At 58.0% G+C, this 20,826-nt stretch overlaps 2 protein-coding genes across 4 annotated transcripts; both read left to right on the top strand.

The window, feature by feature from the left end:
* The first annotated feature begins 1,130 nt into the window (after positions 1–1,130).
* RPP21 (ribonuclease P/MRP subunit p21) lies at positions 1,131–4,973 on the top strand. 2 transcript variants are annotated; one of them, XM_054047447.1, is made up of 6 exons: positions 1,131–1,180; positions 2,063–2,137; positions 2,993–3,093; positions 3,244–3,326; positions 3,550–3,681; positions 4,352–4,973. In XM_054047447.1, exons 2-6 carry the CDS (start codon positions 2,081–2,083, stop codon positions 4,507–4,509), a joined length of 531 nt encoding a protein of 176 aa, XP_053903422.1. In that variant the 5' UTR covers positions 1,131–1,180; positions 2,063–2,080; the 3' UTR covers positions 4,510–4,973. The 2 variants fall into 2 exon arrangements, with proteins under 2 accessions (XP_053903422.1, XP_053903421.1); XM_054047446.1 differs by lacking the exon at positions 1,131–1,180 and having other exon boundaries at positions 1,815–2,137.
* Positions 4,974–10,240: 5,267 nt separating this feature from the next.
* LOC128847838 (acetylcholinesterase-like) lies at positions 10,241–15,804 on the top strand. 2 transcript variants are annotated; one of them, XM_054047563.1, is made up of 4 exons: positions 10,241–10,317; positions 11,445–12,921; positions 13,779–13,945; positions 14,257–15,804. In XM_054047563.1, exons 2-4 carry the CDS (start codon positions 11,450–11,452, stop codon positions 14,310–14,312), a joined length of 1,695 nt encoding a protein of 564 aa, XP_053903538.1. In that variant the 5' UTR covers positions 10,241–10,317; positions 11,445–11,449; the 3' UTR covers positions 14,313–15,804. The 2 variants fall into 2 exon arrangements, with proteins under 2 accessions (XP_053903538.1, XP_053903539.1); XM_054047564.1 differs by having other exon boundaries at positions 10,249–10,317; positions 11,428–12,921.
* The last annotated feature ends 5,022 nt before the right edge of the window (positions 15,805–20,826 follow it).

Genomic DNA, 20,826 nt, shown 5'->3' with positions numbered 1-20,826 from the left:
GTGGAGACAGCAAACTGGGGGAAATGCACCATGAAGCAGAGAGCCACTCCCACGTGCAAGCAAATGCTGGCTTTGCTGAAGTATCTGCTCCCGAGGTGGAAGCGAGGACCGATCGCTGGGGCTCTGTTTGGGCAGCATTGCAACCCCTTTCCCCTCGGGCAAACTGGTCACCTGGACTCACCACCCCTGCCCCTTGTCTTGTTCGAAATACTTTTTTGTGAGTGCCCTGACAGCAGCCCAAAGCAGGGGCGCTGGAATTACTGGCCTTAAGTGCGAGCGACTGGCGTGGTGGGCCTCAGGGCGAAGAGGCAGCCTCAGGGTGGGGTCTCGGGGGGATGGGATGGCATGAGGGGGTGGGGCCATGGTTCGGGTGCCCATGGCCTCCCCACTTTTAGGGACCTTCCGTTGCCCCTGGCCCAACGGCCGCATCCAAAGCGCTCATAAATTTGCATCAGCTTTTTTTTTAAATCAGCAAGTCAATGCAGATGCCCGTGATCTTCGCCGGTGCTTGGATCTTCCCCGTCAGTTCTGAGATGCAGCCACCTCTGGGGTGGGGCAGCTGGGGAAACAGTTGCATGATGACGCTGCATAGGCATCACTCATCCAGCACTGAGATGCAGCCACTTCTGGGGTGGAAGGCAGCAGCTATTTAACTACCACAGTTTAGGACAAGAAGGGATGGGGGAATCCTCCTAACTCCAATGACAACCACAGGATGAATTCCAGGGATGGCAATACATATTTGCCTCAGCTGGGATCGAGCCAATACAATGCAGTTAATCCAGGCTTGCAAAAAAAAGGAACCAGCCGTATACAATATTATCTGAAATTAGGCAAAGTACAAGTGCCCCCTACTGAGCCCTCGCCCCACTCCCTGCAACACAGCGCCCCCTTGGGGTCAGCGCTGGCTGCCCGAGCAGAGCGCCCCCTGCTGGAGGGAGGGGGAATGGCCAGCAGAGGGCCAGGGCTGTGCTGAGTCTCGGCTGGGGAGCAGGGGGGACCCGAGGGAGCAGGTGCAGGAGGAAGGGGTGTCCCCCCCCGCCCCATGGTGTGTGGCAGAGCCAGGCAGGCTGGGGAACTACATTTCCCAGAGGCCTTTGCTACTGCTGCAGCTACGTCAGCTGGGGGGGCGGGGGCTGGGCAGGAAGAGGCTGCCGCTGCTGGTGTCTCCATGTGACAGGTCCGGGGCAAACGGGGGAGGGGGGGAACAAAAGGGGCTGGCGGGGTACTGCTGTGAAGGGGATCTAGGGGGGCTGGAGGAAGAAGGGTGGGGGGCTGTGAGAGGAAGGGGATCTGGGGAGGGGGCTGGCAGGGGAAGCGATAAGGGTTTGGGGAAGGGGCTGGCGAGTTGCAGGGGAGGGAGATGTGGGGAGGGGGCTGGCAGGGGAAGCGATAAGGGTTTGGGGAAGGGGCTGGCGATTTGCAGGGGAGGGAGATGTGGGGAGGGGGCTGGCAGGGGAAGCGATAAGGGTTTGGGGAAGGGGCTGGCGAGTTGCAGGGGAGGGAGATGTGGGGAGGGGGCTGGCAGGGGAAGCGATAAGGGGCTGGGGATTTGCAGGGGAGGGAGATGTGGGGAGGGGCTGGCAGGGGAAGCGATAAGGGTTTGGGGAAGGGGCTGGCGAGTTGCAGGGGAGGGAGATGTGGGGAGGGGGCTGGCAGGGGAAGCGATAGGGGTCTGGGGAAGGAGCTGGGATGGGGGTTTCACGAGGAGGTGGGGGATGTTCTGTTGGGGGTGATCTGGGGGGGAGCAGGTGTAACCTTACAAGGGTGTGTGTGTGGGGGGAAAGGGGGTAGCAGGGCCCATTCTGGTATGGGGGGGCTGTTGTCCCTCCTGGAAGAATAACAAAGCCCGGGAGCCCCCTGTCTTTTGGGGACAGATCCCAGCTCTGTGTGTGGTGGGGAGTCACTAGAAATGGGGTGGTGGTGGGGGGGGCGTGGATTGTGAAAACGCCCCCACCTGGGGTAATTGCTGAAGGCAGCATGGAGCCAGCTGGGGGAGGGGCAGCTAACAGCCCCTTAGGGGACTAGCTGCCCCCCCCTCAAGTATTTTCCCCTATTCCAGATCTGCCCCCCCACAGCAATGTCGGCCCAGGTGAAGGATAAAGAGGCTTTCCAAAGGCTTAGCTTCCTCTACCAGGTGAGGGTGGTGCCCCCTAGTGCTGGGGTCCCAGCGGGAACGGGGGTTACACATCCCCAAGTGCAGGGGTACTCAAATTGGGGGTTGCCCCTCAGGGGGTCGTGAGGTTATTACATAGGGGGTCATGAGCTATCAGCCTCCACCCCAAACCCGCTTTGCATCCAGCATTTCTAATGGTGTTAAATATATTTAAAAGTGTTTTTAACTTATAAGGGGGCTCACACTCAGAGGCTTGTTATGTGAAAGGGGTCACCAGTACAAAAGTTTGAGAACCCCTGCCTAAGAGAGACCCTGGGAGCAATTCCCCCTAGTCCCAGGGCTAGGGGTCTCTGTGGGGCCCGGGGAGGGGGGATTTCTGGGGCTCCCCCCAGGATTCCTGAATAGAGCGTGGGGCAAAGAGGGTTGGTGTGTCTGTGTGTGGGGTGGGGGCGGGGAGGATTGGAGGAAGATGGGATTGGGGCAACTGGAAGGGAAGGGGGATCGGTAGGGCAAGGGGGTCACGTGGAGGTGGGGCAGTGATATGGGACTGGGGGAGGGGAGGTTGGATGGAGATGGGGCTGGGGGAGGGGGGAATCGGTGGGAGGGAGGACTGGTGGGGGGGATGGGGTTGGGGGATCAGTGAGACTGGGGAGGGGGGGGATCAGTGGGGCTGGGGGGAGCGACATGGGGAGGGGGGATCAGTAGGATAACATGGGCGAGGAGGTAATGGTGGGGTGACATGGGGCTGGGGGGAGATCAATGGGGAGGGGAGAGCCATGTGGGGCTCAGGGAGGGATTGGGGGTGACATGGAGCAGGGGGAGATGTGGGGCTGTTCCCCTCACTCTGCATCTCTTTTCCCCCTGCCCACCCCGCAGGCGGCTCACTGTGTCCTCGCCCACAACCCCAAGAACCAGGAGCTGGCGCGATTCTACTGCCACGCGCAGCGCACCATCAGCCGCAGGCTCGTGCTGAGACAGTGAGTGTCGGGACATGGGGCCTTTCCCCTCTAGGGAGTGCTGGCTCCCATCTGGCCCCAGGAGGTGGGGACTGGGCCATGGGGCCTTTCCCCTCTAGAGGCCCATCTCCCCAGGCCCAGCCCCTGTCTGTGTTTTCTCCCCTCCGCCAGGGACCCCTCGGTGAAGAGAACCATCTGCAAATCCTGCTCCTCCCTCCTGGTCCCTGGTGTCAGCTCCACGGTGCGCCAGAGAAGTGAGTGCCGCCCTCTAGTGGGGAGGGATCAGTACTGCTCTGGGAGCCCAGATTCCTGGGTTCTTTCCCCAGCTCTGGGAGGGGAGTGGGGTCTAGTGGTTAGAGCAGGGGGGCTGGGAGTCAGGACCCTGGGAGACCAGTGGGGTTAGGTGACAAAGCCTCTCCCTGTGCATGCCTGTCTGTGCCCGGTCCCTGACTCCCTGCCCCTCCCCCTTCCCCCCAGGGCGCCGCGGCCGGCGCTGGTCAGTCGTACGGTGTCTCTGCTGCGGCCAGACCAAGCGCTTCCCAAGCAACCCCGCGTACAAGCTGTGGGCGGAGCAGCCTGAGGCTCTGCTGGAGAGCCAGCCCCAAGCTGGTGAGAGGGGGCAGCATCCAAAGGGTTAATGGGGGCGGTGTGGGGCTGCAGCCCCTGAGTGGAGGAGTGGGGCACCTGGAGGCAGGGCTCAGCAGGGAGGATGGGGTGGGGTGTTGCCCGGCTCTGGATTGTTTTGTCACTGTGTGTGTGTGTGTGGGGGGGAGGCTGGATTGATCTGGGAGGGATTGGTCAGAGAGGGGTATGGATGGCGGGGGGGAGCCGGGATTGGTCTGGGGGATGAAGCTCGCATCAGTTGGGGGGGGTTGGAGGGAGGAGGAGCTGGGGGGGTTGGTCAGAGCTGGGATTGGTGTGGGGGAAGGGGCTGGGATCGGTCCATGGGGCATTTGTGGTGGTGGTGGGGAAGCTGGGATCGGCCAGGAAGGGATCGAGTCGGGGAGGAGCTGGGGTTGTTCTGAGAGGGGTATGGATTGGGGGGGGAACTGGGATTGGTATGGGGAGAAGATGGGATTGGACTGGGGGGGGACTTTGGGGAGGGGACTCTGGGATCAACCTGGGAGGGGATCTGGGGGTGGGGGAGGAGCTGGGGTTGGTGTGTGGGGGGGTTAGCCGTGTAGGGGGGAATATCAGGATCAAGGGGGGGGGGGGAGAATTTGAGGGCAGGGAAGCAGTGGGAATTTCCTGCATCTCCATCTCATCTCTTCCCCTCCAGACCAGAAACCTGCAGCCCCCCAGGATCCCCCGAAGGAGCCCTCAGCACAGAAGGCCAAAACCCCCAGTGTGATCTCCGGTCTCCAGAGCCGCTCCCCCCCGCAGGGGACTGCAGAGGCTGGGACCCGGGTGGGGAAAGGGGGCCCAAGCAGGAGGTGACCCCCGGGGATGGCCGTGAGCAGGGGCCAGTGGCTTGGGGCCTGATCCCAGTGCGGGGTGGCAAGGACAGGCCTGGGGCAGGTTTTAGGAGACTCCGTTCGTAAGAGAGGTGCCAAGACTGATTTGAAAAGGGAGAGGAAGAGAAATGACCCCCTCGAAACTATCTACTCCTGGGGCACTGGCTGGCTCAGGGGGTGGGGAATGGGATACGGGGCCTTTCCCCTCTGTGGGGCACCAGCTCCCACCTGGCCCCAGGGCAGGGGACTGGCTGGCTCAGTGGGGCAAGGAACGGGACGTGGGGCCTTTCCCCACTCGGGGGTGCCAGCTCCGATCCAGCCCCAGAGCAGGGGACTGGCTGGCTCAGGGGGTGGGGAACGAGACATGGGGCCTCTAGGGGGCGTCGGTTCTGATTCGGTGGTTTTTTTGGGACCCTTGTCTATTTATAAACGTACAATCAAATTGCATCTCCGTGTGCATTTTTAGAAGCACGTTTCCTGACTCAGCATCTTTTACTGGCTTAAAACAAGCTGGTGGGAGGGCGTGACCGTAATGGACCATACCCCTCTAGGATTACGTGTAGGGGAAGGGGGGAATACAATGGAGGGGACTCCCGGGGGGGCGGTTCAAGGACGGAGGGACTATATGGTCCTGGCTAGACTTGATGGGGGGCTAGTGGGAGAAACAGTCTACCGTTACCAGTGGGAATACTAGGGACTGGGACGTCCCATGAGAAGCGTTTGCTCCCCTGGCTGGTTGGCCGTGGCACTTCTTGCTTGGCCCCAGTTCGCTTTCCGGTTTGGGCCGTCAGCTGGCTGGGGTGTTACCGGCACAAAATTCTCTGTTACACACTGTAGGGCACCCACCTTTACCCAGTTCCTCGGGCTCAAGGCGCAATCCTCTTAATTTAGGCACCCACCCTTACCTGGTCCTAGGGCTCCAGGTGAAAGGCACCTAGCTTTACCCCTCCATGGGCTCTGGGCTCTACTCCTCCAAGGGCTCTGGGCTAACACCCTTTCCGAGTGGGCTCAGGGCTTAATCTTTTGCAGGTTTATGGGGTCTTTTACCAGTGATATCCTAAGTAACCTCTATTTATTAACAATCACCAAAAACCAGACTGCACACGCTACACATACGGTGCTCACCACTCCCAAGAAGACAAATGAACTTTTCCTGATGGCCAGTCAGGATCAGGTAGGGTGACCAGACAGCAAGTGTAAAAAATCAGGACAGGGTGTGGGGGGTAATAGAAGCCTATATAAGAAAAAGCCCCCAAAATCAGGACTGGCCCTATAAAATCGGGACATCTGGTCACCCTAGGATCAGGTCCATCTGGGGGACTCCAGTTTCTGCACTGCGTCATTGGCAGAGCGTTGAGGTCTCACAGCTCTGATCTTTGGGGCTGTGTCCTGGAGCTGGTTCCCCAAGAATTTTCTTTTGGACCCCAGTTTATATAGTGAAACTTGAGCCCTGCTTAGTTATATCTTAACCAATCAATATACTAACATTTTACTAACCAATCCTAACAAAATGCTCTCACCAATCCTACCCCACCACCTTCATTAATTTACACCTAGCAAAATTAATGAAGTAATAGACAGAAATAATCAAAGAACCGGACAGAACTCATCCAGACAAACAATGGGGAAGTGGGGATCATAAAGACAAAACAATAAAGAAATGAGGATTCCACAACTATTGATAAGTGGTTTCTTGTCAGACAGAATGCCATCAAACAAAGTTTTCTTTAACCATCTTAAGATCTGTTTCTTTGTCTGGCAATAGTAGGTGCCATTAGGACGGGGTCTCCTTAACAGCCTGATATTACATCGTTTTAATGTAATTTAGATGGAATGTGAGGATGTGACTTCCTGCTTCTCCGCTGCTCTTTTAATCTGGCTGCAAACGAAGGCTTTAGGCCTTGCAATATGGCTGCAGACAAAGGCCTTATCCTTTCAGGGTCTTTTCTCCTTAGGCAGGGCTGGGGTCCTCTCACGTGGCGGTGCTGCGGCACTGCAGGTGGGAAGCTGAAGGCGGGGAGCAGAAAGCAACAGAGCAAGGGAAGAGAAAACCATACAGGAGTTTACGTGGCTGTGTGGTGCTGGATGTTTTAGTAACCCTAACACTCGGCTGGGACGAAAATCCCTTAATCTGGTTTGCTCCCGGGGTCCCGGAAGCTGAGATAAGGGGAGATGGCCAGGTGGGGGTGAATATATGAGCTGGGGGATGAGAATGATTCTTTTTAAGCAACCCCCCAAAAAGGAGTACAGGTGGGGGCAGTTTCTCCTCATTATTTTGGTCACCAGTTAAATCCATTTCCGGAAGGCCACGTTCGCAGAGGTAACTTTGTTCCCACATTTACTTGTTTGTTAAGTATGACCTCACCACAGTCAGTGATTTGCATGAGTAGGGCCCCTGCTGTCTGGACTGATTCAATTTTTGTGTCTGGTTTTTCTTGCACCTGTTCCTAACATGTGCGTTTCTTGAAAAACAGCTAGACTTATATTTCATGGTCAATTCTCTGCCGAGCAAACCATCCTAGGTTAGTGTGACCTCTGATAAACTTTCCCAGACATCTCACAATTAAACTTACAACTGGGGTACATTTTTTAGGTCCCGTGATCACAACAGACCCCAAAGATGCTTAATTCAAGAAGGTCCCCCAAGGATATGCAGCATGTTGTCACAAACTCTGCCCTCCTCCCAGAGTCAGGAAGAGAACACAGGAGCTGGGAATAGAACCCAGGAGTCCTGGCCCTCAGCACCCCCTGCTCTAACCTACTAGCCCCCACTCTCCTCCCAGAGCTGGAGATAGAATCCAGGAGTCTTGACTCCCAACCCTCCCTGCTCTAACCCACTAGACCCCACTACCCTTCCTTCCCCTCCCAGAGCAACTGATTGAGCATGGGGTCCAGGAGGGAGGGGGCTGTGTTTTCATGAACCCTTTTTCCAGGTGAGGCCAGCACTAAAAAAGGAACACAAAAGGGCCAGAGTCCCTAGAGAATGTTTGTGTAGGGTCACCCGTGACACTCACACGCGTGTGCGTGTGATTTGTGTGTGTGTCAGAGGGAGTGAGACTGGGAAATACACAAGCCGTGCCCCCACCTAATTCAGGGTGGTTCAGAGCAGTGTTCTGGCCCCCTTGATCCTGCCCCATGCCCACCTGGGGATGACACGTTTCAGTCCCGGCCAAGCGGCAGATCCATGGCAGGCTGCCTGGTCTGTTTGGTACCCATCCTCTGTCCTGCCCGCAAGGAAGTTTGCTAACCCCGGACAATAAAGCAGGCAGGGGGGTGGGGGCTCTCCCCACACAGTCAGTGCTGGCCCCCAGGCCACAGCAGGGGGCTGCCTGCTCCTTCACTCTCTGCTGGGCCCGGGCCTGCCTCCAATGACCACACCGTGGAGTTCACCACCAGCAGCCCCAGCTGGGGCAAGCGCCTCCCGGCTGGCTCCAACAACAGGGCCGGCCTTCCTGGGTGTCCCCTAGGCTGAGCCCCAAAGTGCTTCCCCACCAGCCCTGGAGCCGTGTCCTGGAGGCCGGCGCCTACCATAACGCCTGCCTCCAGCCAGAGGAGGATATAGGTGTTTTTAGTTGTGTGGACAGGGCCAACTGGGCATCCAATGGTGCCACCACCCAAGACCTGCCTCTTCCTCAAAGGCTGGGTGCCGCATCCCGGCTCCCACCCTGGTCTGAATCCCCCAGTCGGTCTCCCTGGACGCCAACAACCGGTGCATCCCAGCCGTCCCTGAGAACAGGCTCGCGGCCTCCGCAAGCTACCGGCTGAGGAAGCCCTGGGGAACGCCGGCCTGTGGGATCCGCGCTGGCTGCAGGAGAACACGGCCGCCTTGGGTGGAGACCTGGCCCGTTCCATACACTCCAGCCAGAGTGCTGGGGGCCCCTCTATTGGCTTCCTCACGGCACCCACCATCTGGGCGTGAGTGAGGCCGGAGGAGCCTGGGGTGAATGCCCCGGCGCTGGGCTGACAAGGATTTTAGGGGCAGTACAAATGCCAGCCGGAGCTGGGCCAGGCTGTTGCTTATAAAGGATTTGATGTTGGCTTGGAAACATGTTAACGCTCCGACAGCTTTGGGTTCAGCACTGACTGGGTGCAGAGTGCGCCCCCTACTGAGCCCCCCTGGCACTGCACTGGGGCAGGGGGAGTGTGCCCCATACTGACCCCTCCCCCCTGCAGCACAGCACCCCCTAGCATCGCCCTGAGGCAGTGCAGGAGTCTCCTTCCACGATCAGCGCACCCCCAGGTGCAGGCTGCGCTCATGCCAAGGGGCCGGTGCACCCAGCTGCCCACAGGTTTTGTCGGAGTGTGTGTGTGTCCCATCCACGCAGCCGCCTGCCTCGCCCGGGCTTAGCTGGCAGGCCCAGGCCGCCCTGCGCCAGCTGCTGCTCCAGCCACACGCGGGAGAACTAAACAGCCCAATGGGGGGGGGGGGAATCCTGCAGCCCCCTCCCCCCCCGGCCTCGGCACGGCTCACCCCACGCCCCACCCTGCGGGGTATCCCCTTCCCCACACGCCCAAGGTGATGGCCCCACAGGGCAGGGATGGAGCATCTGCTGCGGATTCATTAACCAGGCGCCTGCTAATGAGCAGGTGAGGGAATCAAAGGAGTGAGTTCTCCACTCCCCCCCCTCCCCGATCCCCAAGCCTCTCCTTCCCCCAGATGAACCCTGAATGTATTAAAGAACATTGGGCCTGCTGGCATGAGAGATGTTTTGTGAATGCTACCCATGCAGAGGGGAGGGATGTGGGGACACAGGGGGATTATTCAGATGGGGTACAGCTCTGACTGCAGCCCCGCCCCCCCACTCTCCCACCCTGGGCTTGCTCCCTGCCCACCAACAAGCTATGCCAATGACCCACAAGCCTGACCCTTAGGTCACCTGCTATTTCAGCCCTGGGCGCCCCATCCCCTCCACGGCTCTATTGAGACCCCCTCAGTCCTGCTACCCCTTCAGAACAATGGGCTCAGGCTCGCTGCAGACTCAGGCAGTGTTGCTGCTTCGGGCACACTTGGGGCAGCTTCCCCCCCATCAGAGTGATGGGCTCAGCTCTCTGCTTGCCCCAGCATGTCTCTGAAATGTGTTGTGGGGAGCGCAGCAGAGCCGCGGGATCCTATTTTGAACAGAGATGAACAGACTCCTGGATGGCGGGTGGGGCGCCCTGCTGGCATCGCAAGAGGGCGGAGCTAGGTTGGTGGGCGGGGCTTGGCTTGTGGGCAGGGCTAATGAACATCTTCGCCTACCTCTTGTCTTTTTCCATTTCAAGCCCAAGACACAGCTGGAACCCTGACCCCTCAAGTGTAAAATGTCCCGTCCCTTCCCCCCAAAGGGGGCTTCCCCTCTGGCGCCACCAAAATCCAGCTGTGGGTGGAACTGGCTGTGGGATTTCCCCTTCGCCTCCTGTTACCCTGCTGTTCCACCCTAGAGCCAGCCGCATCTTAGCAGCAGCGAGCGAGCCCAAGGCAGCTGTGCTGTGCGGCTGGGCCCCAGCTGCCCCACCCCAGAAGCGGCTGCATTTCACAGTGAGCCTGTGACCCTGCTACCGTACCCCAGAGGTGCCGAATTGGGTCTCTGAGCCCATGGACCCTGCCCTGGGATCCCTCCAGCCACCTTGAACCTGGGCCCTATGTGTGCACAGCCCAGCGAGCTTGCTGCTGCCAGGGTAAATAAACTGTGCCCTGGCTGGTGCTGTCAGCACCAGAGACGAGAGCCGCTTGGCTCCAGCATCAGCAGATCTCCTCCATCGTGCTGAGCTGGGATCTGCAGTAGGAGCCACAGAGCCGTGCCTGCAGCAGGTGAGTCTGTGTAGCTGGGGGGGGGGGGTGTCCCTCGGGCTCCGCGATGGGCAGAGCGTGGTCAAGGGGTGACTGGTGTCAGGGGAGCTGGAACTGGGAACTCGACTGGTAGCGTCCCAGCTAATACCCCTTCCACAGACCCCATGCTGAGAGCTGGGGATGGAACCCAGGAGTCCTGATGCCCAGACCCCACTCCCTTCCCCGAGCTGGGGAGAGAACCCAGGAGTCCTGACTCGCAGCCCGCTCTGTTCTAACCCATTAGACCCCACTCCCCTCCCAGAGCTGGGGCTAGAACCCAGGAGTCCTATCAATCAGGAATCAAGACTCCTGGGTTCTCTCTCCAGCTCTGGGAAGGGAGTGGGGTCTAGTGGATTAGTGGGAGGGCTGGGAGCTGGGACGCCTGGGTTCTCTCTCCAGCTCCGGGAGGGGCAGGGGCGGCTCTATGCTTTTTGCCGCCCCAAGCACGGCAGGCAGGCGGCTTTCGGCGGTGCGCCTGCGGGAGGTCTGCTGGTAACGCGGACTCGGCGGCATGCCTGCGGGAGGTCCGCCGGTCCCGCGCCTTCGGCGTACCCACTGCCAAATTGCCGCTGAAGCTGTGGGACCAGCGGACCTCCCGCAGGCGCACCGCCGAAAGCCACCTGCCTGCTGCCCTCACAGCGACCTGCAGGCTGCCCGGCCCCCCCACGGCTTGCCACCCCAGGCACGCGCTTGCTGCACTGGTGCCTGGAGCTGCCCCTGGGGAGGGTGGCATGTGGATTTTTGTCCCAGCCTTTCAGCATTTCCCCCTGGCATTAAGGGGCCTCTTGTTGCAGAGGGAAATGGGCCAAAGGGCAAAGTGATACAGATCTGAGAGCTCAGCGGAGAGCTGGAGCCAGGGGCGGGGTGGGGGTGACTGTCCGGAGACTGTGTTTACCAAAAAGGAGCCAGGCTTCCTGCTCGCATGGGGGTTTAAATAGGTTGGGCTGCAGCAGAGCAACTCCCCCAGCAGGGGAAGGGCCCCACATCCCATTCCCCACTCCCCGAAACAGCCATTCCCCCGTGACCTGGGGTTGGATTGGAACCAGCGCCCCCTAGAGGGGAAAGGTCCCAGTTCCTTGTAACTCCCTCTAGGGGGGTTTCCCTTCCAGCTGTCATGATGCTGGGACTCCTCCCTGCGCTCCCCTGCCTGCTCCTCCTCTCCCTGCCGGGCTTCAGCTCTGGCTCCGATGACGACGGCACCGTGGTGCTCACCACCAGCGGCCCCATCCGGGGCAAGCGCCTCCTGGCCGGCTCCAGCACAGTGACGGCCTTCCTGGGCATCCCCTACGCCGAGCCCCCCATGGGGGCCTTACGCTTCCAGAAACCACTTCCCCACCAGCCCTGGAGCCACGTCCTGGAGACCACCAGCTTTGGCAACGCCTGCCATCAGCCGCTGCTTACTGGTTACCCTGATGCCTATATGTGGACACCCAAAACGCCGCAGTCCGAGGACTGCCTCTTCCTCAACGTCTGGGTGCCCCATCCCCGGCCCCCCGCGCCGGCCCCCGTCCTTGTCTGGATCCACGGTGGGGGGTTCTTCGTAGGTGCAGCCTCCTTGGAGCTCCAAGATGGGCGCTTCTTAGCCGCCACCGAGAATGTGATCGTGGCCTCCATGAACTACCGGCTGGGGGCGCTGGGCTTCCTGTCCCTGCCTCCGGCCGCCCCGGGGAATGCCGGCCTGTGGGACCAGCGCCTGGCGCTGCGCTGGCTGCGGGACAACGTGGCCGTCTTCGGCGGGGACCCAGCTCGTTTGATGCTCTTCGGCCAGAGTGCTGGGGCTGCCTCGGTCGGCTTCCACCTCCTGTCCCCGGGGAGCCGGCCCCTCTTCACCCGCGCCGCGCTGCAGAGCGGTGCCACCACCTCTCCCTTGGCCTGGTTTAGCCCAGAAATGGCCAAGGAGATAGGCCGAGCACTGGGCCGTGACCTGGGCTGCACCGATTTCAATGACACCGCCCTGGTGGGCTGCCTGCAGGGGAAGGAGCTGGGAGACTTTGGGAAACGCATTATGTCCATGCCTGGGTCCGTGCCGACCGTAGACGGGGATTTCCTCCCCGATGAGCCACTGAGACTCCTGGAGGCCGGGCACAGCCAGCCTATACCCCTCCTGGCCGGTGTCACAGCCAACGAAGGCTCCTACCTAATCATCACTGCCCTTAACTTCACCAGGGTGAACGCCAGCCACGTGAGCTGGGAGGAGCTGCTGGAGGTGCTGAGGGTGACAATGCCGGGGCTGCCATGGGAGGGCGTCCAGGCGGCAGCGGAGCGGTACAACCAGAAGGGGCAGGGCTCGGCGTGGTACCACCGCACCATGGCTCACATCATCAGTGACTATCATGTGGTGTGCCCCATAGCCAAGACGGCTGGGCAGATGGCGGAGGCCGGCAGTCCCGTGTATGCCTACACCTTCACCCACCGCCCCAGTGGCTTGTCTTCCCCCAAATGGATGGGGGTGCCACATGGCTCTGAGGTGCCCTACCTGTTTGGGACCCTGGCATCCGTGGGGGGAGCCAACCACACGCACACGGAGGCCGAGGTGGCACTGAGCCGCAGAGTGATGCGCTACTGGGCAGAGTTTGCCAGAAGTGGGTAAGGGAACTCCTAAGAAGTCGCAACCCTGAGTGCCAATCGGCCTGGATCTACCTGCACTTTCAGCTTTGCTCCACAAACTTGCATTCAAATTTGGTGTCCCCAGGACAGGTGGAATCCAGTCCTATCACTAATTACTAGACCATAACACTCCTGTTTATTTCTTTTCCCCCAACCCCAATAGCTGCCATACTAAATAAAACAACAAAGTTTCCCCTCTGAAATCTGACAATAACTTGGTCCCGACTAGCCAACCTGGGCCCATTGACTCCCAGGTTACGGTGAGCCATGTTTCCCAATCACTAATATCCCCCGGCTCTAAGCCTTTCCACCTCATTCATGTCCCTGCGGTCACACAGCCAATGTGAGACAGATTGTGAGCGTGGAAGCTGGGGAAAGCCCCAATTATGCAGCTGGGGGGTACTACATGACGTTTGGGATATCTATGCAAATTACACCTGCCAGCTGATCCTGAGCCCTTCCCACTTCCCCATCGGAGCCAGAGAACTGTATATCAGATCAACCTGGCAGCTGGCATGACAGCAGCCAGCACTTCCCCACTTCACCACCAGATGGCAGCCTGTGACTTCAGCCCGTGAAGAACAACATGGCAGGGTGGCCATTTTGGAAGAGGGCAAAACTGGGTTGTTTGGCTCTTGATCCTTCCTAGCCCGTGGGAAGCCTTAGTGAGACCTGGCTGGAGACTGTGGGTGGCTGGCTATGTCCCTGTCCCTCTCTGCTGCCACTTGCTGTAGTGAAGGTCACCTGATCAGGGCATCCTCCTGTCTGCCCCCTTGTGGCTGGAATTCATTCCCTTCCCCCCCCCCTATGTTGACCATAGTTGCATTTCCCCCCAGGAACCCCACAGGGGCAGGAGGCAGCGGGGAGCAGTGGCCTCGTTACAATGCCACAGAGAAGAATTTTTTCCGTATCGGAACGGAGCCGCCCCAGGTGGAGGGGACGTCGCCCGCCCGGCTCTGTGGCGTCTTGACACCATTGGTCCCAAACTATCAGCGGCTCAAGGGTGAGTGTCACAATTTGGGGCACAATCCGGAGCAGTGAGGGGCTGTGTCACCCAGTACCTGAGCTAGCCAGTCCCCCCAGCCTGGGGATGGATTGGAGCCGGTGCCCCCCAGAGGGAAAAGGACTACATAATATGCTCCCATCAGCCAGTTTCCGCTTTCCATAGAGACGGGGGATATTCTGGCCTCCAGGCAAAATCTGGGGGGAGCCCTCCCATCCATGGGCCTCTGGCATTCACATGCCTGGACTGCCACTTGACTGTAGGCCCGGCTTTTTAGTGATGGGACAGTAACCTCCATACCTCTCTCTTAGCCCAGCCCAAAGGAACTGCTGAACCAGCAGGGGAGACAGAACGTCTGGAGGACTGAGCACCATGGAGAAACACAGGATCTTCAGCAGGAAAAGCCCAGACCCCCTCCGCCATCTCAGCTATGGGAGTTAGGTCCAGATTCTCATGGGTATTTAGGTGTCGAATGGGAATTCGTTACCTAAATAGCTTTGAGGATCTTGGCCTAACTCTCCCAGCTGGGCGTCGGTAGCATTTTTGTTGTAGTAATGCTGGCCGGCCACTAGATGGAGACAAGATCCGGCACACTCATCCCTCTTCCTACGGTAGCATCCCTACAGTGATACCTTTATGTGCAGTATATAAATTGGCCACTAGATGTCACTGTGGAGGGGAAGCTGTCCCCTGGTCAACAGTGGAGACAAAGGAGGGTTGCGACTGCATTTTGAAATCTCTGCTTGCCAGTGCATCAAGTTAATAGCCGAAGTTAGCTGGCTCAAAGCCCTGCTTTGTCGGTGCAATAAATTCGTTAGACTACAACAGTGCTAACTCATTGCTGCTTTACCAGGGCATTACCAGCATTAGCTCACAACACTGAACTAATTTTCTTTTTCACAAGTGAGGCTCACAACAGGTTTTAGGCAAAACAAATCCAAGCATAACTTAAGGGGTCAGCCCAATGGTCCAGCTAGCCCAGTATCCCGTCTTCTGACAATGGCTGGCGCCAGATGTTTCCGAAGCACAGGCAGACCAGGGCAATTAGTGAGTGATCCATCTCCTGTTGTCCAGTCCCACCATCTGGCAGTCAGTGGTTTAGGGGCACCCAGATCATGGGGTTGCGTCCCTGACCATCTTGGCTAATAGCCATTGATGGACCGATCCTCCATGAACTTATCTAATTATTTTTAAACCCAATTATACTTCTGGCCTTCACAACATCCTCTGGCAATGAGTTCCACAGGTTGACTGTGCGTTGTGTGAAGAAATACTGCCTTTTGTTTGTTTTAAACCTGCTGCCTATTCATTTCATTGGATGATTCCTGGTTCTTGTGTTATGTAAAGGAGTAAATCATTCCTTATTCACTTTCCCCACACCATTTAAGATTTTATAGACGGCCCTCATATCCCTCCTCCCTTGTCTCTGGCTAAGCTGAACAGTCCCAGTCTTTTGAAATCTCTCTTCTTATGGAAGCCGTTCCACACTCCTCATCATTTTTGTTGACTTTCTCTGTACCTTTTCCAGTTCTCATATCTTTTTGGAGAGGGGGTGACCAGAACTGCACACAGTATTCAAGCTGTGAGTGTACCACGGATTTATAGAGTTGCATTATATTTTTTTGTCTTATTATCTGTCCCTTTCCTAACGATTCCAAATATTGTGTTGGCTTTTTTAAACTACTACTGCACACTGAGCAGATGGTTGCAGAAACCTCTCTACAATAACTCTAAGACCTCTTTCTTGAGAGATAACAGCTAATTTAGACCCTCTCATGTTAGCTATAGAGTCAGGAATGTTTTTCAGTATTTATTATTTCTAGATTCATTTTTTTCACTGTACATTATTGAGCCCCTCCTTTAAAACATTCCTATTATTAATAAAACTACAAAACAAGCCCCCTAATACACCATTAGTTGGGTTTCACTATCCAACACGGGCCCACTCATTCCCAGGTTAGGGTGGGCCTTTTTCACCATTCACCAGTTCTCACGTGTTCTCCCGCTTGCTGCCGCATTCGTATCCTTGCAGTCACATGGCGAAGGTGACAAAGATCATGACCACTTTATCTGACTATATTGTCCCCAGGCTCTACAGATGGATAGAACTGTACATCCCCATAACAAGTTTATTAATCACAGTGAATCAGTGAACATGGGCAGGTTTCACACCAGGAGCGTGAGTGGAGGAAGAGTGGATGGGGGGAAGATCAGGAGGAGGAAGGGAAGAAGGGAGGGGGAAGGACAGATGAAGGAAGAGGAGAAGAGAAGAGAAGAGAAGAGAGGGATGAATGAAGAGAAGGAGGATGGGTGGGAAGAAGGCGGAGGGAGGATGGGGAGAGAGGAATGGGTGAATGGTGGAGAGAAGAAAGGAGGGAAGAAGATGGCTGGAGAACTGCGGGAGGGGGAGGAGGGATGGGGACCAGGACTGAGGACAGGCAGGGACGGAGGCGGGTGGCAGGCGGCAGGCCAGACTCAGTGCCCTCCCTTGCCAGGGGGCAGCGGGACCCACTCATTGCAGAAGGAGGCGTGGGAGCAGCAAGTGATGTTGATGTGGTACTCGGGGACCATCAACTCCTTCACCATCCCGCAGCGGCTGGGATTCATGATGCAGCCCTGGAGGAGGAACTGCACCTCACCTCCTGCAGGGGGCAACAGAGAGGCAGAGCTCAGAACCACGCCACCCCAAAGCACGGATGGGATCAGAAACCAGGCCATCCCGACCCCCAGGCCGCTCAGCTGCTCCATCACCGGCTGAGCCCACATTGCAGTTCTGAGCCTGACCACAAGGGGTCAGGCCAGAGCCAAGCAGCAGCTTGCCCAGAAAGGAGTACGGCTCAGTACTGGTGGGGGCATTTGGGACAGAGAGAACCCGGTACAGCCCCTGCCCCCCACTCACTATAGCTGATGTTGACAGTCATGCATGGATGCCCGGCCTTAGGGGTGCACTCAGAGACTCCGGGGAGGCAACCGATGTAGGGCTCGTTCAGGGCGCATTGTCTGCAACGCAGATTGCTGCCTGCAGGGGGCGAGCAAGGGGAGATGCAATGAGAGATGGGCACAAACACCCCCCCAACCACCATCCCCGCAGGCAGCCCACCCTAACCACTAGACCCCATTCCCCTCCCCAAGCCATGGATAGAACCCAGGAGTCCTGACTCCCAGCCCCCCCCACTCCAAGCATTATACACTGCGAAGTGACACCACTTTTCCCCATCCGAGGTTCTGTCAGTTTGACTGGGTTACCCCAGACGTCTCCATAGCCGAGCAGAGATCTGGTGGGTTGCTGACCCGAGACGTGGCAGAGAAGTGGCCTGTGCGTGACTGAGAAAACCTGGGGCTGTGGTTCAGGCTCTTTCAGCGGCACTGCGGGGGTTGCTCACCCCAGGCAGGGCCGGCTCTAGGCACCAGCGCTCCAAGCATGTGCTTGGGGCAGCACTTTCCAAGGGGCGGCACTCCAGCCCCCATCCCGCCCCCCCCCGCCTTATTTTTTCTTGGGGCACAAAAAGCCGGAGCCGGCCCTGAACCAAGCTGTTCCCTGTCACTGAGGCTTTCAGGCTGCGCTGGAACTGACGCTGCAGTTCTGGCTGCAGTCGCTAGATGGCGCTCATGGCAGCCGGAGTCGCACAGGCTGGACGGCAGGTCAGGCTGCCCGGCCGCTGGAGAGCCGGAGCGTCATCCCCGGAGCTGAGCCCGGCTGCGGCGGCGAGAGGGGCTCAGCTCCGGGGGATGATGCTCCGGCTCTCCAGCGGCCGGGCAGCCTGACCTGCAGCCCAGCCTGGGGGTGAGGAGCCGGGGAGGGGGAAGGGGTCCTGCTGCTGCTCGGAGTCTCCCCAGGGCGGCGCGGCGTTTCCCCGCCCGAGGGGGCTGTGCAGGCGCCGCCGGGCTGGGCAGGGGGCGGATCCCGGCTCGCGCGCTGACAGGGCGAGTGGCTGGGCAGCCCGAGCTGCCGCCGCCCCCTCCTGCCCCCGGACCCAGCCCGCCGCGCACCTCCCCCGCCTCAGCCCTGCACTGCCTGCCCTGGGCGGGGAGAGGCAGAGCCCGGCTCCGAGTGGGGCAGCGGGGGATACTGCCCTGCCGGGGGATCCCCGCGGCTCGGGCACCTGGGGGTCAGTGTCTGTCCTCTCGGCTCTGCCTGCAGGGGGCTGGGGAAGCAGCTGTCAGCACCTGCCCCTCTCAGCCCTTGCACCCCCCATCCCACTCGCAGCCCCTCCACTTGTACCTCATCCATCGCTCCTTCGCTGCACCCCTTCCCCTTGTACGCTCCCTTCACCCGCACCTCTCCCCTTGTACCCTCCCCCAGCCCTCTCCTCCCGCACCTCCCCCCTTCCCCTGTACCTCTTCTCCTGCAACCCTCCTGATACCCCCTCTCCTCCTCCACCCTCCTCCACGAGTACATCACACCCTGCCTCTCTGCCAGTGTAGAGCCCCCAAGCACCCCCACACCCGCTCCTCTGCCTGAACCCTCTTTACTAGCTCCCCATCCCTTTCTGGGTACAAGGTTTGTGGGTTAGTCCCTATGCCTTCCATGTGCATTTGGAGCACTAAAGATGGGGTTGTGGGGGCGAGATTTATACTAAAGTGAAATAAAAATAGGAGAAACGGTTTGATCCCCACTGCAAGTGTAAACGGGGATTGCTGTGGTGAACGAGGAGGTCATGTTGGGGGGGCGGGGAGCTCAGGGCTGGGGCAGCAGCGGGTGCGGGGGAAAGAGCCCAGGGCTGGGGCGTCAGGGGGTGCAGGTGGGCACTGGTGGGGGGGGGGGAAGAGCCCAGGGCTGGGGTGGGGGGCAGCCAAATTTTTTTTTTGCTTGGGGCGGCAAAAAACCTAGAGCTGGCCCTGTTTCCAGGCCTCGGGGCCTGTCAATGGCACATGAGCCCCAGTGCACTTACTTTTGCCAGGACCCTGGGCGGGCTGCCTATGGGACTGGGTTATCGGCCGGCAGGTATGGAAAATCAAGCCACCCCACGAACCTAGCCATTTTATCACCACTCCCCATGATTTCACTGCTCAACACGTCTGGGTGGAAATCGGAACCTTGTGGTCCTTATGGCCCTTGGAACCCACACAGTTGTTTTGTCTCCATAAGTTATACCCTAGGGAATTACTGAATATCTTTGATACAGTTTGTTGGGAAGGAGAAGCAGTAGGTAAGGCCCCAGGAGGAGAACTCCTATTTAGCAAAAAGGATGGTTGCGCCCTGCCATCAAATCCCCACACCCCTCTTCCCTTTCACCTTAACTTAACCACTACCCAGGGTAGTTGCTTTATCACATGGCCTGTTAATCCCCAAATCTACATAACCCTCCACCCAGCCATCCCCCTTACTTTCGATTGGACTTCCCTCATCCCGAACCGCTTCCTAAATTTGACTTTTCTGATCTCCCTCCTCTCCACCATATCTCACCTCCAAGACCAAATACACCGAATAGAGGTTGAATACAACAGAGAGGCCAAAGCATTCCAAACTGCCTACCGGGGGGGGTACCCTATGTTCTTCCCACGACGTTTTGTGTTTTGCCTCTAAAGAAATTGCCCAAGCCACGCCCAGCCTCTTCACATCCTCATTCTTAAAAATACTAGCTGGTCCAATTCTTGCAATCTGTTGCGTTTTATTAATCGCCACCCTTTGTTGCCTGTGCAGGGTGTGTCGTTCACCCCAGCTACAGGTTCAATCACCACCCCAAGCCCTTCTTTTTCCCATCGATACCCCCAACACAACACTATACTTTACTAGAGACCCAGAAGTTAGTCACCTTAGTGTCCGCCCCGCCGGTACTGCCAGTCTCGTGTCCACTGATCCCCTTTTACAAGAAACTAAGCCTAAATACTGCACTATGGCCTCTTTAGCAAATTATAATGATGATGCCTACATGGCATCAGAGGAGGGAAATTGTGGGGAAAAAGAACTAGGTGGCCTTCTTTATGACAGCCAAAGTAACACCGAAGGCCCAAATTCAGGCCCTCTGACAGAGGCTGACTATATAGACGGCCTTTACATAGAACAGTACAGGCCAAGGCCTGAACAAAACTAAGCTGTGCAATTCCCTGCCAAATACGGTCATGGGCCATGACCAGAGGAGGGAGGGGACGGAAGCCATGCGAAAGGCCTTAGCAACATGATAAGCGCTTGTTGATGAAAAACATGATAACTGCTTGTTTATGAAAAACATGATAACCACTTGTTGACGAAACATAATAACGGCTTACATGCAGAAATTGCTTCTAGTAAAGGCCAACTTCTCCTATAGTTCCAGCTATCTGCCAACCAGCTAATCATATATCATCTTTGGGCGTCCCGTAATAAACCCCTACGACCCCGGAAAAAACAATATGTACCCTGACGAGAACAACACTCCAACTGGTGCCAAGTACCACCCATGTCAGAAACCACCAAGAAATCCCCCACCCAATAGGCACCCAATTCTCGTAAATAATGAGGAAGCTGCCGGGAAAAAGGGACAGACCCCAACCCTTATTTTCGCGCTGTGCTGGGTGTGGTAGTTTTCGGACTGCTACCCCAACGCGTTGGTATGGTTTGCAATAAACTGGCCTCAGGCTTGAGTCTGTGAACTAAAATCAATGCGTGGGTGACTTTTTCCACGACAAGTGTTTAGAGGGGGAGGCTGGGTTTCAGGACTCCTGGGTTCTATCGTTGGCTCTGGGAGGGGAGTGGGGTCTAGTGGTTAGTGGGGGAGGCTGGGTGTCAGGACTATTGAGATCTATTTTAGGTGCTCAGGGGAGACAGGCGTCCGCTGCCTCTGGAGCCGCTCAGGCCTGTGTCACCCCAGAGTGGAGTTCCCCGAGCTGCCCAGCGGCACTTACCTCCCAGCACGAGGCAGAACAGGGCAGACGCTGCGAGGAGCAGAGCGTGGGCCATG

This window comes from Malaclemys terrapin, chromosome 13 (assembly GCF_027887155.1).
Source record: "Malaclemys terrapin pileata isolate rMalTer1 chromosome 13, rMalTer1.hap1, whole genome shotgun sequence".
In the NCBI taxonomy this organism is placed as follows: Eukaryota; Metazoa; Chordata; order Testudines; family Emydidae; genus Malaclemys; species Malaclemys terrapin.
This window is presented reverse-complemented; position numbering and strand designations above follow the sequence as displayed.